The sequence below is a fragment of the Myotis davidii genome, unplaced genomic scaffold (genome assembly GCF_000327345.1).
Source record: "Myotis davidii unplaced genomic scaffold, ASM32734v1 scaffold370, whole genome shotgun sequence".
Taxonomy (NCBI): Eukaryota; Metazoa; Chordata; class Mammalia; order Chiroptera; family Vespertilionidae; genus Myotis; species Myotis davidii.
Genome location: NW_006288615.1, coordinates 4,346,911 through 4,366,072, shown reverse-complemented (window position 1 = coordinate 4,366,072; position 19,162 = coordinate 4,346,911). Strand labels below are relative to the sequence as shown.

Sequence of the window (19,162 nt, the reverse complement as noted above, 5' to 3'; positions counted from 1 at the left end):
CCTTGGGGGGGGGGGGCGCTTTCTGGTAGACATAAAGCCTGATAATCTTGTCATGCTTAACACTGACTTGTGTCATTTACCTTCTTCTTTCTCCACCTCCACCTTGTCTCCATCCCTCACCTGCACTTCACCTACTGGGCAAGGGAAAGCAGGACTCTTCCCATCTGTCAAACCCATGCAGACATCACTAACTGATCAAGACACTCACCCCTCACCCACCCACCCCCGCCTACTAAGAACAGAGAGACCCTTAGAGTCTTTCCAGGACAACTAGAAGTCACACAAAAACGTCTATCAGAGTTGACATGTTAGTTGAAACCAATTTAAGGTTTCTTTACTAGGCAGAGACTCTGTGAGGTCGAGAACAGCATTCTCCATCCTTCCAAATCTCTCGAAGCATGGGGCATAGTGTCTCATATGCTGTAGGCACGTAGGCCCTACGTGTCGAATGCATATGATGTTAGGTTTAGACTCAGAAGGGACAAGAAAAGGACTACTCCAGCAATTCTCATAATCTGTAAACTGCTAAGTCTGACCAGATTTTCTGGGGTCACTTTTAATAATGGTTTAGGGACAGCACCATCCTTCACCATCGATATTATTTATTCAATAATTAGGAGCTGAGTGCCTACTCCATGCCAGTCCTGGGCTAAGGTTTTGGATTCAGTGGTGGAGAATGCAGATCTCAGGAAACTGCAGAAAATCACCATGAATAATTCACACAAAGTCGTTGCAGTCCACAGGGACTTCTATGACTTTCCAGTATGTCCCTTGGACATGGAGGGCATTAAGATGCTCTGAGCTGAAAGCCCTCCCACTCCCCTGCCACTCATCCCACTGCCTCCCCTGGCGACAGTCAGAGCACAGACAGCTCCTGGTGATGGGCATGGTTTAAGCCCGAGGTCAATGTGCTCTTTGGATCCACTCTCGACGCTGAGGAATTCATCATCCATGAACATCAGTTAGAGAGCAAAGAGCGCACTGGCACTCAGAGACCTGGAGCGCACTGGAGTGCTGCGAGGCTGAAAAGTCCATAGACTACCACAAATTATTTTGGGGAAAATAGTGACTTTGGAACTTCAGAAGCAACTTCTGCTCCTCTTGGGCATGAGGAAGATACTGCCCCCCCACCCCCCTCTCCGAGGGAGGGAGAGGTGCCCCATGTGGGGCTGTCCTACCTGTCTCACTTCATCGCAGAACAGGACAAAGACCAGCGCATACAGGACCAGCTCGGGCAAGTGTGGCACCGAGTGAAAATCCATGAGCAGCACATAGGCGAAGAGCAGGAGGAAGGCGATGTAGAAGATCACGTTCCAGGAGAAGACCACGAAGGGGGAGGTGAAGAAGGCCACATAGTACCACAGGAGCTTCCGGTGCCTGTCCACCGGCTTCTTCCTGGACAGCGTGAGAGCATCATCACTGTCCTTGCAAACACAGACCCACGGCGGGGCCGGGGGGTCAGGCTGCTCTGAGATGGACCGGCCAAGTGTCAGCCCTTGGCACTTCATGGTTAACAAATCTCAATTCTGCCTACGAGAGTGGAGACATGGCCCCACCTCTACCTGTTTAATATCAAACCCAGGGAAAGGAAGAGATGATCCCAGACCTAATTGTAGGTGGCAGAGTGAACATCCTAAGTTGCAGGCCTTACAGTTCTTTACATGGGAGCGTGCACATGCGCACACACACACGCACATGCACATGTACATACATACAAATGTGTCTTGGTTTCATACCTAAATGATACAAAGCCACAGCCAACCAAGGGTATGATAAATAGACACAGGATAATCTTCCAGTTCTTGGTGTCTCGGGAGATCTCCCCATACCATTGTTTGGAAAGGAAATTCTACGGGGGAACAAAGACAAAGGACAGGGTACTTATTAATGCTGACATGCAGGACGGTACCCAACCTTTCTTACTGGGCCTCGTACCGCCCCAAGTAAATAGGGTTCTTCTCCATCTATATCAGTTACCTGGGTCCTAAGGGGCTATGACCACAATTTGAAACTGTTTAATTTTCTATCCTGTCCTTACATGGGTTCTGTATAACCTGCCCATCATCACACTCCTGGTTAGGGATGCAGGGACCCAGGCACTGGATCCCAAGACTCCACCCATAATTGTGGTGCTGAGCTCTCTGCTTTGTGGAAACTCAAAGGATGTTCTCTCTTCAGCACCCTCCCATGGAGCAAAGACATCCCGATGCCTAGACACCGCCATCGCCCGTAGCATCACCCACCTTCTCCCACCAGGGCTTTCACGTTGAAGTTGCAGTTTGTTACTAATATTATATTTTTTTAAGGTTGCTAATAGCATCTGATGTAAAAGGCACGTTTCTGGACATGACTGTACGTCGTTTACCTGGACCCCAGGCTGGGCGATGAAGTGCTGGTCTGTTGCCTCCACCGCCAGCTCCAAACAGTTGCTTCCCCCCCAGGCCTCACATGAGTAGACCAGCAGCTGCTCAGCCAAGTCTTCGTCGCTGCTGTAACACTCCGTGAACAGCTCTACAGTCACATCAGCACCAGAGTGAGGGGAGCTGGGGCAGGGGTGGCCAACACCCAGGGCTGTCCTCCCCCGTCCCCCAGTGAGCTCCCTGGTTTGCAAAAAGCATAGAAAATGCTGGCACAACATGATTCTTTCTGAGCACGGGATTTCCCTTGCACACAGCGTCCCCAGCACAGCTCCCATGGCAACAGATGCCAACAGATGCACGGGGAACTGGCTGCGCTGAGCACCTGGAGCCCCTCTTTGGTGAGGCTCAGCCACTGGGGAGGGACCCAGACCCTCTGCTTGCCTTTCCCAGAGCAAACCTCGCCCCCACCCCCATTTCATTTACATGCTGTGCTTTCTTGGTGAGTTTTCTTTGCAGATAAAGCATGGTGCAAAAAAGTCAAAAAATCTAGGAAACACCAACATATTGCACTAAGGGTGTGCTTATGTCTGGAGACCTAATGACAAAGAGACTAGAGTGCAGATCTTTAGAGGACATTTGGTAAAATATAGGGTGTCCCCAAAAAATGTATATGCACTTTCACAGCTGGTAACTCACTCAATTTCACTCCTTTTCAGGTTTAACTGATTTGAAATAATGGGTGAAACCAGACTAAGGTTTGAACAAAGAAAATTTATCCTAAAATACCACTAGAGTTTTTTATGGGGATACATAAAAGATAAAGTTTATGGTATAAACCAAAGCAACAGTCAGTGAACTGAAGGCACACAAATACCGAAAGAAATGATTCTTGATGTTTGCAGTTCCATTGCTTTGCCTTATCAGCAGTGCCTGGACCAAAACGGTCATCAGTTTGAAAGCAGGCATTGACAAAAAAATTATTCATTTCTGTAGATTCTTTTCAACTTTGAAAATGAACGTTATGTTAATAAACACTGACTTTATAATCATTCAAAGTGTGCATATATTTTTTAGGGGACACCCTGTATTAGGAGCCATTACCTAGTTGAGGTCAGTCATAAATTAACATAATTTAATATATTAAAAGAAGTCATTGGACACATTTTTTTCCAACCCAGAGAAGCTGAGCTCATGAGCATTTTTTCATCAGCGACAACAACAGACAAACACGCATGCGTTTCAGGACGTACCACATTGCAAACTCAAAACTCTCGGCTGAAAAAGGAAACAGCTGAGCAGGTCTGAGACGCTGCTGTTGGGAGGCCACTGATGCTGGTTTCCTCACACCCCAACCCAGTCTGGGCCTTCCGAGCCAAGGGCCCTGATAAGCTGTGTTCAGGGACATTGACTAGCAAACAGAGGACAGGCACTCCGGGAGATAACGTTTAGGGCTGCCTCTCCCGCCTTCCATTGCAGGTCCTGGGTGATCTCGCCCTAGAGGGGAGCGTGGGCAGGTCACCTGCAGCCCTGACAGAACCAGCCCTTGTTCACATCACTGAAGGGGAATCAAGGCACGGAGGGCCGACCCAAGATGCTTCTCCGACTGCTGCCTATGATACCAGTAATGAACCAGGGGCCTAGGGTCCTACCAGCATGTATATATGAAACTGGAAAGCTAACGTAATGAGTTGCAAGTCAGGTAAAACCTCAGACCTTCAGTTTCTTAATAGCATCCAAACACAACACCCTCACTCCCCACACACACCCACCTGAGCTACTTAGACCTGGCCCTGGGAAATGAGAGAGCCCAAGATTTCCCACTTTCATTCTAGGAAAAGTCAATAAGTACCAGGATCAAGGGGCCTGTGACTTCTGCCAGACACATGAACACCTAGCCACATGTTCTGCAGCCCACAGATCAGGCCAATCGAGGAGCGTTGACATGCCACTGAGCTCTGCCATCTGGCACATGAGTGTCATGGGCATGCCTGTGCCCACGTGACATCCTGGCCAGGAAGCTTACCTACTGCGCGGGTCTCATACTCATTGGCCAGCTCCTCAGACTCCCCAGCAGCATTGATGTCGCTCTTCACCTTGGCCAGAGTCTTCAGGAGCTTGCTGGCTCCCAGGGCCGCCAGGGTGCAGCCCTTGGTCTTTGAGAAGGGCGGAAAATGTCAGGGTTAATTCATAATCCCTTGAAGTGGTCAAGTCAACCCTTATGTCAAACGAGGACAAACTCATGGCAAAATGGCAAAATCTAAACTGTTCGTAATGACTTAAAGCAAAATTCGCAATGTGCATAAAATAGTCAACATGAAATTAGCATAAGAAAAGGAAAATAGCAAGTGGATAAGGCCTTGGAAGCCCCGATAATGTAGTAAGACTGTGTATGAACTCAATATTCAATATCCGATTTTATGCACTAAAAATAGAGAACGTAGCTTCTTTTCAACTGTCCATAAATCATTTCCAAAACATCATTCTGTGCTGAATCACAAAGAAAAATCTCAGTAAGTTTCCCAAAGCAAAATGTGTCCAGGCCCTACTTCTGTCTATTATTCAATATAGCTAGAAATAAATTTTAAAAATTAAACTTAAAACTTCATCCACTTGGAAAACAATCACACACCCACACACACCTGAGAAGCAAGTGCCTACTGGATCGCCCACCAAGCACAGCTCCCTTCCAGCGGCCTCTCCTCCCAGACACACCTCTGCCGACGATGAAACAGGCTCAGCCGTACTCACCTGACAGCAGACATTCCATTGTATGGAGGATGTTTTAGGTTAGGCAAGAGAGTCTGGAGGTCCAGACAGCCACAGGAAGGCAGACGCGTGGCTTGGGCTTGCTCACTCACCTGCTCCCAGATGACTTTGGAGAGCTCCTTCTTGTTCTGCAGGATGGCCCAGATGAAGAGTGCTTGCAGGGGGTGCCGAGTAATAGGAGACACGTCCTGGAGGGTTAGAGAAAGTGCAAAGGAGGGTCACCCTAGCTGCACTCCTCTAAGAAGGAAAATGGGGGGTCGGAATGCCTGAGCAGAGAGCCCATGTTTGGAGGCTCCGTTTTCGGTGAACAAATTCATCCTAACAGCACAGGGACACAGTTCTCAGCTCTGCAAGCCACCAGGTGGTATAATCTGACACAAAATCTTTTATCGATCATAGAAGACAATGTACAACTAGATGGAGAGGTATAAAGAGTGAAAGTGGCGCCGAGAACAACCTGACCACTGAATGACTTCTGACAGCTGAAGAGCGAGCAATCCCACCCTACAAATCAATTTCTCATCTAGAAAAAGCATTCAGACTAATTCTAACTTTCCCTATAGTTTGGTTAAGTTCAATTACCACACTACAGAGCTGTGGCTTATCTCTTTGGCGTTTTGATTCCTAATACATTAATTGAAACCCCAGCTCTTACTCAGCACCCCATATCTCCCAGGGGAACCTTTTCAGATAGAAAACAACAGGATGTGTATTTTCCTATACACAGGTTTTACCAAGGTCCAAACTGTCAAGCCTGGTTATGGATACTGCAGAGGGTTTGAACATAAATAGTGTCAACAAGAGGCTTCCCTAACACTTCCTAAACACCGAGCCCTTTAGATTTTTTGCAATATAGGCACACATATTAAAATCCTAGAGTCACTAAAGACAATGACCTAGCTTCCCCTGAAGCAATCCTGAGACATGTAGTTTACTTAAGAGGCAATCCCAGAAAAACCAACGGGCATCTGAGAAAATGAGATCCAAAAGGAAAGAACCCATTGAGGCGCATTGTCAACAGGCTCATTGTCTTGGTAGTTAGCTAGAGATCAGTCTCGCTAGGCAGCCCTGGGAACCAGTGCAGCATACATGCCTCAGAATTACCTGTTCTTACAGGGAGGGCCTGGGATTTTCATACACCCACTGTGGGCATCAGGCTCAGAGCAGAGAGCTGCAGGTCCTGGTGGCTGGGAACTGCCTGTACCTAAGATAGGAAGGCCTAGAGAATATAGGTGTTCATATTGCTAGTCACAGCATCCTCTCCAAGGGGTACCTGGATCATCCCTTTGGAAATAACCACTGCCCCTTTTATCCACAAAAGAAAATGTGGCAGTTCTTTAGCCCTTTACATGGGCAGTGGAGAGCAATTTTAGGCAGGTCATATCCAAAAGACTAAGACATGAACAGGCAGCCATGCATGTGCCCCTGTTCCCTGAGCTTTGCAATTAAGAAACTCTGCAACAAGTAGTTTGAAATAAAGCACAGAGCATAGAGCAGACATCAGAAAACTCACAAGGGAGACTCGTTATCTTCAGTAAAGGCAGTAGAAAAAAACAAGAATGCCAACACGTTTGCTACCTTACAGCGATGAAGTAGGGAGTGGGAAACTTTTTTGAAGGAAGACTCAAAAGATCAGAGAACTCAAGCAGACAGGTCTCCCATTACATACGTGAAGTTCTACGTCCGTCTCGTCCCTGCTGCTTCTGTCTTCCTTCCTGGAGCTCCTCCGGAAGTTGGCCACCAGTTTCCAGACGAATGTGAGGAGGGTGTCGTTGTAGGAATTCTTGGCAATCTGTAGGTTCCGATACACGAGGGTGCTGAAGTGATTGGAGAAGAGCTCGGTGAGGACGTCGCTGGTGAGAAACTTCCGCAGGTTCAGGCCGTTCTCCAGGAAAAGGCGGACAAACTTGGGCCTGTCCTTTATGAGAGCCATGAACATGACCTCCCGAAGGTCGGCAGACTGAGGAAAGAGAGCAGAGAGAGTACTCATGCCCTGGGCCCAGGAAAGGAAGCACAGGCCTTTCTCGGCCACATCATATTTCCAGCCACAAAGTAGTAGGATCTTCAACTTCTTTTGAGCTCCCGTCTTGAGAATAAAATACACCTTTTCCATTGAAATACGACATTGGATTATAATTCACACTCAGGGGAAGTAGGATTTCTTACATCAGCCAGATGTGGGCTTGGATGTGACTTGGTCTCCTGCTGTGGTAAGGTAGAGATCATTATACCCATGTAGGGATTATGCTGGTCAAGGATTTATCCCAGAGCCTGGCATAAGGGAAGCACTCAGGGGGTGGGGAATGTACAGCTCACACCATTTCCCTGACGTCTCCAGTGGACCCTGATTGTGAGCCACCAACAGCCAACACCTTGCTCTGGGTCATGGGATCTTCTGTTGCCCTTCAAGCCACATGCCACCAAGAACATACCTGATCATGTTGCATAATAGCATCACTGAAATAATTGACAATTGTGCTTGGTTATGATTTATCTTTATCTCTACTTTCTGGACTCCTAATAAAACCTATTCCAGAGAAGCATATTGGGAATTTTAATAAAGGACAAGCAACGTTTAGTTCAGATAGAAACCGGTGGTCTACGGGTCACACCAGGTCTCAGATATGTTCCCTTTGTCTTTCATAGTATTTCTTACAATTCAATTCAGTTGCCAACATTAAAAATTAGAAAGTTCATACAAATCCACTTTTCCAGCATTGAAATTCAGAAGGCTGGACAACATGGAGTACCATCATGGAGCTGAATGGCAGCTGCTCCTGGAACCTGGGTCCTCCACTCCCCAGGGACCCCACCAATGCTCACTGCCGTCCACCCAGCCCACTTCACTCGTGAAACTCCCCTGGCCCTGGTGTCATGAATGTCTCTGCTAAGGGTAGTCTTGGCGGTTGCTGTGTCTGTCTAGTGCTGGATCCCTGGGAATCACACGTTGCCTACAGAGGAAACAGTCAAGGATCTCTCAGGGCCCACACTGTGGCTCCAGGAGGGACAGGGAGGGGAGAGTTGGCTGTCCTAAGGAAGGCAGCGGCCCTTTCTCCTCTATCCTCAGGGAAAGTGTGCCTTGTACCCAGTTTCACAATTCCTTCTAAATCCGTTTGCCTTTCGCTGGTCACCCATAGGGCAGCGGTCCTCAGACATCAACCAGAGTCACCCAGGAGGCTTACTAAACACAGGGTGCTGTTGTCAACCTCCAAATCCATCCTTTAACAAGCCTGAGACAGAGTCTGATCATCTGTGCTGCTAACAGGTTCCCAGGTCGTTCCTGAGCTGCCACAGGTGCAGGACCACACTTTGAGAACCACGCACACATCTTTGTTTACAAACCCAGATGTGTGACCTGAGCCTCAGTATGACAAGATTTTCCCTGACCCTCAGTCAGCTCTTCTAGAAAATACGTAGGTGCATGTGGAGATGAAATGAGATAACATAGGTCAGGATGCTTTCAGAAATTCAAGGTCAGAGCAGGCCCTCAAAAAAAGTGAGGCCCGGCTGGTGTGGCTCCACGATTGAGCATCAACCTATAAACCAGGAGGTCACAGTTAAATTCCTGTCAGGGCACATGCCCAGATTGTGGGCGCAATCCCCAGAAGGGGGCATACAGCAGGTAGCCCATCAATGGTTCTCCTTCATCAGTGATGTTTCTATCCCTCTCTCCTTATCCCTTTCTCTCTCTGAAATAAATAAAAAGATATTTTTTTAAAAAAAAAATCAAACATCAGTAATCCCCTCCTGTGGTACTCATGGATCCCTGGTTTGTTACCCAGGAAAGTGAGAAAGTCCCCACTATGGGTCAGTGTGAGGGGTAAGTGAACTAACACAACGAAACTGCTTTGTGTGATGTAAAAGGTCACACCAACATTACCATTATTCTAACGACTTTTATGTATTTTTAAACAAATACTTATATATCATTTAATATGAGCCAATGTTCCTAAGCACTACAGAAACATTATCCAATTTAATCATTGTAACAACCCAATGAGGTAGGTACTGCTATTATCATCTCCATTTTCAGATGAGCTGCAGTGTGCCGGTAAATGTTTAACAGCCAGCTCTCTGGAAGAAAATAATAGACCCCACTTTGTAGTCTTGCCAATTCCTATTGTGTAAATGCTCTCACTGTGGCTAACTTCCAGCTGCCAACGTGCCATCATTGAATGCAGAATTGAAAATAGACCTGGAGTAGCACACCACTTGTGCTATTTCCAGCATGCAGACGCAATAGACAGAAATAATGCCCAGAGCCTAGAGATAATAATAAATGTAGTAAAATAATTAGAAAGCAATGAGTTTTAACTATGTATAACCTTTGTTTTTTAATAAAATGTATTTAGTTCTAAGTCTATATAATTGAATTTTTTAAAAAATATATTTTTATTGATTTCAGAGAGGAAGGAAGAGAGAGAGAGAGAGAGAAACATCCATGATTGAAGAGAATCATGGATTGGCTGCCTCCTGCAAATCGCCCACTGGGGATCGAGCCCACAACCCGGGCATGTGCCCTTGATCGGAATTGAACCTGGGACCTCCCGGTTTGCAGGCTCTATCCACTGAGCCAAACCGGCTAGGGCTGAATTTTTTAAAAATATGTTTTTATTGATTTTTTTTTTAGAGAGAAAGGAAGGGAGAAGGAGATAGAAACACTGATGAGAGAGAAACATCAATCGGCTGCCTCCCAGGGATTGGGCCCAAAACCTGGGCATATGCACTGACTACGAATCAAACTGATGACCTCTTGGTACTCAATCCACTGAGTCACCCTGGTTGGGCTATAGTTGAATTTTAATAATGATGGTATTTAATTACTGACTCGCAAAAATCTCTAAAGCCTTAGCAGTCGGCTCTTGCAAGCCAGCATGAGCAGGCTCCACCGCGCCACATCTGAGGGATCTGAGGCGCGGAGAGGTTAAATGCCTTGCAGAGGTTAAGTCAGGCCGATGGGCTGCCTCCAGAGCCCATCCATATGCTTAGCCGTTACGCCCTTCCTCCTCCACTGTCTTAGGCTGAGTTAATAAAATTAAATGCACCATTCAATATGTGCCTGAGTTTATGTTTATTTATATCATATGACCTTACTTAAAGAGACCATTTCTCACACAGGGATCCATTTATGAATCAATTAACTACATCTACTTATACTTTCCCTCTTTCACTCAACTAACAAAAGCTTTGCAATGTGTAATGCAGTTCATTAAATGCAAAGACCAAACACAAGATAATGTTTGCTGCAGGAATGAATAATTTAAAAATCTATAAGTCATTACTTTATTTGCATTCTGTTATTAAAATTTATCACCTGTTAATATAAATCAAGTCTTCATCATTGATTATACAACAGTAGGCCTAAAAGTGGTTTCTGAACCTGGCTGCAAAGGATGCCAGTTATGAAATGCATGCACCTTCAAATCTATGCATACGTGTATAAAATTAAGTAAATTCCAGCTGCTCACGAGTGACTCAGATTAATTCAGAAGGAGCTGAGAACAGAGACACCCACAGCATTGCAGGTGCAAGTGTGACGGCTTGTGATTGTTGCTACAAACCAGCTTCCGTGGCTGATTTAACTGTAGTTGTACATAAGAGGACATCCCTGGAAAGTGTGGTTCTATAACTCTGATCAAATTGCAAGTGAGAAAAGTCACTACATTGGGGTAAAATAGTGTTTTGGGGACATAACACTTGCATGTTGGAGGTGCTCATTGGCGGGGAGCCCCAATCCTCTAGCTCTAAGACATTCACTGTGTGTCTTCAACCAAATTGTGCTAACTTCTCCGATGCATCTCACTGCTAGCAATTCTCTTATCAGAACCTGGCTAGGTAGATGGGGCAGGGAGCAAAATGAGTACGGCTGTCTTCATTTTTAGTAAAGCTACTGCTGATACCCATTCCAATCATGTGACATATTTTCCCCATCTTCCCGCCCACCCACTGCCAGGGGAGCTGCACCTCTGCACCCGGATGGAGAAGCGGCTCTCACATCACGGCTGAGGGCTATAAATGTGGATGGCATTCATGTATTGAGAGTTCTCCCATCAGTGCATTTATTATCATCTCTTCACAACAAACCTACTAAGTCAATATTGTTACCCCATACTACAGAGGAGGAAAGGGAGGCCTGGCAAAAATTGATGGACCAGAAAACAACCCTTTGCAAGAGTTAATACCAGAGTCCTTGTCAGAAATGGACCAGACCTGAGGCTGGAATAGCCAGGAGAGCTGCTAACGTACCTCCCAGCGGCAGTCGTTGGTGAAAATCTCATCGTTGGCCAGGTCCAGCTGGTTCCACTCCAGCAGCAGCTTCAGCTGCCCGTTCCAGTTGTCCTGCTTGTTGGTGCTAAAGGCTACAAGAGGGCAGCAGAGTCAACCACCAAAGGCCCAGAAATAAAAGGGCCAGAGCCATTGGTATGACCCATTATCAGAGCCATTTTCCCCAGGGGAGTCCAAGCAACTTCTTCAAGAAGCAGACACTCACAACTGTCCTTTCACTTTATTTTCACTCATTCTTATCAATATTCTGGATGTCCCAAAGTATATAATGAGGATCAATTCAAGTGGCAATAATGTTTTCCACTTCATATTCTAACCATGTAAATGGTATATTGATATTTTTCCATAGATTCAGATTCCATAAATGTGATATTTCAAAAACCATACCTGACTTACACTATGAAATAATGCCATATTACAACAATGTTCTACTTGTCTTTTCCAGAGCTAATATATTCTGATCTATGTTTCTCTACAGATATAATCCTATTTTAATAAATATACTTACAACCAAATTTCTGGCAAGCACAGTAAAAATGATTCCAACAAATGGCAAATGTTTAGCCGTAACCGGTTTGACTCAGTGGATAGAGCATCAGCCTGCGGACTGAAGGGTCCCGGGTTCAACTCCGGTCAAGGGCATGTACCTTGGGTGCGGGCACATCCCCAGCGGGGAGTGTACAGGAGGCAGCTGATCAATGTTTCTCTCTCAATGTTTCTAACTCTCTATCCCTCTCCTTTCCTCTCTGTAAAAAATCAATAAAATATTTTTTTTTTAAAATAGTGAATGTTTAAATCCCACTTCCTATGTGGCTCGCCCTGCTCTGCATACCTTACAGTTAAAATCAGGAAGCTCAACTCTAGATGGTCTTTGCCAAGGTTCTATTTACTTCAGGTAACATCCACCTGCATGGAATTCTAGTCAAGATCATAGGTGAGAAGTTTTAACCTGAACTTCACTCCTCGGCTCCAGGAGATTTGTAAACCCTGAAACTGATGCAGAATCACTGATGTGTGTGAAGTGTGTATGTGCATATATGTGGACCCCTAGGACAAATGCCTATGGCTTTATCACACTCTCAGAGGAGGCTGAGACACAAAAAATAATTCTAAGCCACTGTTAGAGACAGGTCTTTGAAGAGTGCTGCGACTGGATTTGACCAGCATTTTAATGACATAAAAATGTTTTGTTCTATTAAAAATATGTAACCAAGGAAATTTAACGCAGCAGGTCAACAGTAGTTATTGTAGCTTTTAATCTATCATAATCAAAACTAAGCACAACATTCTATTTCAATGGAGCCATTTAAAACACAAATGCAAGTCACAGGAAGCAACACAAAGCTGAGACTTCCAGAGTGGCTATTTTTACTCACCTTTGTACAAAGCATAGGAAATGGCGTTGCTCACAATTTCATCCCCAGCCTCTTCCATTTTAATAACTGTTAACAGGTGAGAGCTTTCGAGAATTTCTTTGAGCTGGCAACGTTTAAAGAACAGAGTTGTCAGCCAACTGGTTTTAGACATTAGGAGTATAAAGCTCACACTTTTGGTAAAAAAAAAAACACAACCTTTTATTCTACTTAAAAAAAAATACCATCTACAGGGCAGTTCCAGATCTCCTTACCCCACCTAAAGTTCCTGTGCCCATAGAGTCTAATTTCTAAATTGGAAATATGAAGTCCTTGGCCACAGTGAGAATACAGGTTATATAAGGACACATGTAACAAAAAGCAGAGGGGCCCATTGACAGGGATGTGTGTGTGTGTGTGTGTGTGTGTGTGTGTGTGTGTGTTTGGCCAAGCCTGGCACATGGTGTTCTATTATTGAGTAAATGAATAAATGAGAAAAGGGCAACAGAAAATCACAGAAATTGTCCAAGTGTGGTCATAAGGGCTTAAACTATAGGCAGGGAAGGTTCAATGTGAACAAGAGCCAAGAGGACTCAGTGACTGGGTGAATAGAGAAGGGATCTGCTATATCATCCTTTGGGAATTTTCTGTAATAGTTAATTGTAAAAATTTTTTATAAAATCAAAGCTCTGGGGAGGCAGAGCCCCCTAATTCCATGGTTTCAGGCGTTGGAGAGCTTGGAGAGGAAGCGCTACTTCTAGAGGAGGAAGCAAGTTGGGCATGTAGGGGAGGCAACCGATCCATGTTTCTCTCTCTCTCCTCTCCTTCCCCCCTCCCTCTCCCTTCCTCTCTCCTCTCTCTCAAATTAATAAAAACATATCCTCAGATGAGGGTAAAAAAAAAATTCTAAAAAAAAGAGGGTTAGCCTGCTTTGCAGACAGACAGACTTGAGTGTAAACCTACATGATACCCCTTATGAGGTACGGAGGCTCAGCAAGTCATTGAATTTGTGTGAGCTTCCATTTCCACCAAGAAATTGGTTTGGGCCATGGCACAGTTTCAAAGTCACTGAGAAAGTGTAAAACAGCTGCAGCTGCTGGTGGAGGCAGCATGTAAGGTGTTCTCCCTTCCCATGAACTTGGCTTCCCTTTTCTGAGTCCTCTAAAGTCTCCTCCACAGCTCACCCATTTGATCCAGCTCTCAGTTTCCTCCTCATGCAGACGGGACACAGTGCGGGGTAAGAAGCGCACCAACTTTTCCTTGACAATGGAAGAGGTCAGGGTGTCCTCCAGCTCCACCAGGCTTGCGATCACATCAGCAATCTGCCCCGAGCCCTCCACCACCACACAGGGAATCTTACTCTTGATGGAGGTGTTGATGGCCTGGGAGAGGGGAGACAGAGCCGGTCAGATGGAAGAGACACAACAACCAGAAACCTAGCTCAGGACCAAGGCTCTAAGTCAAGGTGGTTAACCAAACACATTGACATGTCATCCCTGCACTTTCCCTTTGGGGTTTTACTCTTGATCAGAAGCAAACAAAATGTTTGCTATTGGCATTGAATGAGGAAAGTACTAATGCCAAAATCCATAATAATGATATATGTGACTAATTGAAGTTCCCCATCAACAAATACTTGAAAATATCCCTGTGTACAAAATCGATCATTCCAAATACTGACACCATCAATTTGAGTGACAGCACTCGACATTATCGTTGCTAGCTTCTCGGATGAAGGTTAGCAATATTCATACTCTTAAGGTATGAAAACACCTTCAAAGCAGCAGCCACATTGTGTTATATTGATTCATATTTCCCTCCTCAACTAATTTCCCTTGCCCCTTTAATTAAAAGAGGAAAAAAATTTGCTTCCTGGATACACACCTATCACACTTTCACATCCCGTATAAAGACCAGAGAGGCCAGCACAAGAGAATCAGGTATGAGAATTTTAATCCCTTGACAGTGAGATCATATGGGTACAGAGCTGTGAAACATCTTCCTTTAGCCAAGACCGAACCCTTTGTTTAGAGCAGATGTTGCCCATACAGTGTGTGGTTTCTTCATCAGAGTGAGCAGAGGGCTGATCCACAGACCAGCTGGGATGTTTCTCCACCTCACACTGCACCAGCTATGGGTGTCAGGGCTGTGCTGGGTGGGAGCAGGGGTGATAAAACGGGAGCTGAGAGAGGAGGGGACAAAGAGCTGGTGTCCACCCTCTTCCCCTCCTCTCTTCTGTGCTCCGTGCCTTGGGCTGTGAGTTGGCTGAGCAGACATTCCTGGAAAAGGCTCCAGAAATGCAGCATCCTGGGCCTGCAGCAGCTGTCTGGAAAGCTGAATTCTAAATTAAAAATTTCAGAGAGATATAATAAATGTAATCATCTTTCAGTTACTTTCTCTCCATTTCTCTTCCTCTTTTATGTGACTGCTATTTCTTCAAACTGATAATTTTACATTGAAAAAAATCTCTATTTTAATTTTCCTCTGAAAAGTCTTTCCCAGAAGAGTTTTATTTAACAATGGTCTCAGTTATAGATCCTATAGCAGATGCTTAACAAACACCTGCTGATGAATGAATGAACAAATGAATGAATGATCATCTATATATATAAAAGCCTAGGTGACGGTTTGACCGTTCAACTGTTTGACCAGTAGCTATGATGTGCACTGACCACCAAGGGGCAGATGCTCAACGTACAGGCATGGAAGCATGAACAGACTGATGAATCTCAGAGGGAAAGGGGGAGGCGGGAGGGCGGGAAGAGATTAACCAAAGATCTTATATACATACTAGAGGCCCTGTGCATGGATTTGTGCACCAATGGGATCCCTCAGCCTGGCCTGCGGGGATCAGGCCAAAACTAGCTCTCTGACATCCCCCGAGGGGTCCCAGATTGTGAGAGGGCACAGGAGAGACCAAGGAACTCCACCAGTGCACGATTCCGTGCACTGGATCTCTAGTTGTTATATAAAAGAATAAACAAAGAGAAGTGCTAGATTATAAAATTCCAAATAACTTTGAAAGAAATTGCTTGTAACTGTAGGGGTGTACTCTGGTAATAAGAGGAGAGAGGATCAAGGACCTCGGATACCTATAATCTAACCCTGTCTTAGAGTTAAAAAAGGTTAGGGGAAATGGGGGGATATACAAGCCAACCTGGAAATTAACTAAAAGAGAAAGGTAAAATTACTTCCTTATGCTGTCCTCTTCCTGGAAAGGTGTAATCATGAAAATTATGCTCATGCCTTCAAATACTCACCCACACATGGCCACACTAATGCTCTCTGAGAAGTTGGAACAGATGCCTGGCTGCAGGCAAGACGAGATCAGTTATGTCAAGTCTACAAAGATGGAATGGGAAGCAGAATTCTTGCTCACTGCTCAACAATGCAGGTTGGAATCATTCTAGAAGCTTTCCATGATCTCAAGATCACTTAGGGTTTCAGATTCCTTCACACAGGATGCTCAGACTTTGCATGCCCAGGAAGCATGTGGTGGGTAAGCTCAAGGTGGTCTTAGAACAGTCTTTGTGTGTCTGATCACAGCTCATCTCCACACAGATGGGGTGGCCAGCAGATACATGCTGGTTATGATCCTTAAGTCTCATGAGTTCATGCCAACCCTTCTCTTTGGCAGGCTGATGGCCAAAGCCAACAATGAGTATTCAGACTGTTCATGTCGCTGCAAATTCTCTTCCTAAATCTTAGCTGAGGAGACAACCTAAGCCTGGTAGGGAAACACTGTGTGGTGGGAAAGATGCTACTGACTTGCTCTAGTGAAAATAGTCAGGTTAGATTAGGTGAGCCCCCAAACCCTGAAAATACAAATTAGATGAGTGAGTTGTTAACCAATCTTCTAGAAAACCAAATCAAGACTCACTTTTAAAGTCTCTCTTCCGCCTCCTTGGGCAAAGCACACAATGGGGACCTTGCCACCATAGTTGGAATCTGTAAAACATGAACATAAAACTTATTTTGGGACTCATTAGAAATTCTCAGTGTACAATAATCAATTTGATAAATTCTTAATGACCATCTACATTTTGGTCAGAATCCCACATTTGAAAATAATGATACACCTAATATATTTTTAACCAAGTAAACAATACCTAGTCTTTTTTTTTTTTAAGACACCTACCACCAGGGAGAGTAAGACTAGGAGCTTCTTCCCTGTGAGCCCTGGATGTGGGGTGACGGCTACAAACTTCGCTATTTACCGCTTCGTCACGCTGGATGTGTCTTAGTGTCTCAAGCTGCTAACAGCATGACGCAGGTCATGCTGCAATTTGTTACTGGTATTTAAAATGCTAAAGTCTGTAAATGATTTACTTTTGCTAACATATATTAGGCCAGATTCAAGTTTATCCTCACAATAAAAACTCTCACTCGTTTGCATAACCCTATGCTTTTCTGAGCTGGTGAAAAATTCGCATAACTATTTATTCTCTCAAGGGGAGCACTGCATATAGAAATGTCTTCCCTTCTTGTACGTCCCATTGATGAACGTGTAAAGCTGAGAACATCTCCAGCAGTTCCTTGTTATGAAATAGATCACTACATCGCGAGCAAATCTGGTTCCACAACAGCACACATGTCAACCACAGGAAGAGTGAGTGGTTCACTTTCCATGGCAAACAAATTCTGCATTCTCCCCTGATAAGATGGTTCTTTCACATCGAAGTAGCCAAGATGCAAAGAAGCAAACCAGTCGGCTATTAAGCCAGCAGGTTGGTTTTTATCATTTCTATGCCAGCTAATTGCACTGTTTTGTGAGCTCATATTTGCCATCAAGGATTTTATTTATTTTGAACTGTTGTCTAGCAGAAGAGACAGCAGGCTTTCTATCCTAACACACTAGAGGGGGACGAGGCAGCATCTGTCATTGCTCCAGCCTGTTGATGAGTACCTATCGCAGTGACCCTGGCAAAGCATCCGAATATGTTGAGGAAAGAAGAGAAATAACAGCTGTTCTTTGGGAATAGGAGATTAATCGGGTGGGTTCACCATGCTTCACTCAATAACTGGTCGCTACTGTTGTTGGTGCTACCGCTGCTGCTCCTGTTAGTACGTTTGTCCAGTGTCCCGCTCCCTGAGTCCTGACCTTGAATGGTGCGCTCAGAGATGTACTTCTCCAGCTGGTTCCGGAGCTTCGCCTCCACTGTGGGATGCCCGTGGCAGCCGTTGTCCACCAGCAGCAGGTGGGTGTGATTGTTGTCCAGGATGTACAGAGGGTCCCTCTTGAAGTCGTCCATAATGTACTGAGCTGAAAAGTAGCCCTGGAAAGCACACAGAAGCTTGTCTTTGAGACTGTTTGTCGGCCAAGACACATGATGACATTTTTATAGGTTCCTCTGAAGGCTAACCTTTTGGGTTCAGCTACCTTGATACCTCTTCCCAGATTCTTAAGTTCAGAACATCTTAAAAGATCTTATAGTACAGGCCTTCATTTTAGTATAAAGAAATGAAGATTCAAAATGATTGGGTCACTTGCCTATTATCACATGCTAGTAAGTGACCAGTGACAGTGCAAAGGTCAGCTTCCCAATCCAGTTCTTGTTCCATCACCTGTGCTCTTTTGAATAAATTCATTGAAATTGATAGCATTCAGAAAAGGATAGCACATATACGTACATATATGTATACACACATGTATATACACATATTCAGACACACACATATATATTCACACACATAGACACAGATACACATACACATGTATTTGTGTGTGTACCTGGGTACAGGTAGAGGTGGACATTGATAGGCACAAATACATATTTGCTTGCAATCTATCATATGGGAAGACCTGTGCCAGGGTCTAGGGATTAGAAAATGAATTTGTTGTTATTGTTGTTGTTGTTGTTATTAATCCTCACCTGAGGATATTTTTTTTTTCATTGATTTTTTTAGAAAGAATGGAAGGAAAGGGTGGGAGAGAGAGAGAAACATCGATTGGTTACCTCTCATATGTGCCTGACTGAAGATCTAACCCACCATTTACGTATGTGCCCTAATTGGGAATCAAACCTGCAAGTTTTTGGTGTACGGGGCAATGTTCCAACCAACTGAGCCACCAGTCAGGGCTGGTGGGAACAGATTTTAATGAACTGAACACATCCATTGGCAACTCCTTCCCAGGAATTCTTTGATTATGTCATCCTTGTTTTTAATTCCTGAGGTTCCAAAGGCCTTTCTTGCAAGGCCAACTTTCCCATGAGTTAACACCATCACTGAGCCCCAACGTTCAGGCCAGAGCCCCACACCCTGATCTTTCTCCCATGTGACCTCACAGACCTCCTCCCATCCCGCCCATACCTCAACATCACAATTCCGGATGAGGGTGTCCCTGTTGGAGACCATGCCCCAAGCTGCTATGCCAATGGCCACAATGTTCCTCTGAAT

At 44.9% G+C, this 19,162-nt stretch overlaps 1 protein-coding gene across 1 annotated transcript in view; it reads right to left on the bottom strand.

Moving 5' to 3' along the window:
* TRPM8 (transient receptor potential cation channel subfamily M member 8) overlaps positions 1-19,162 on the bottom strand; it is a 58,417-nt gene that overhangs the window by 33,409 nt on the left and 5,846 nt on the right. Inside the window, 12 exon segments of the mRNA XM_015561884.1 lie at positions 1,179-1,395; positions 1,737-1,849; positions 2,366-2,511; positions 4,384-4,513; positions 5,219-5,314; positions 6,796-7,086; positions 11,373-11,485; positions 12,788-12,890; positions 13,948-14,145; positions 16,644-16,711; positions 17,865-18,039; positions 19,076-19,162. The exon segment at positions 19,076-19,162 is cut by the window's right edge and continues 12 nt beyond it. Coding sequence (XP_015417370.1) covers positions 1,179-1,395; positions 1,737-1,849; positions 2,366-2,511; positions 4,384-4,513; positions 5,219-5,314; positions 6,796-7,086; positions 11,373-11,485; positions 12,788-12,890; positions 13,948-14,145; positions 16,644-16,711; positions 17,865-18,039; positions 19,076-19,162 — 1,737 coding nt within the window.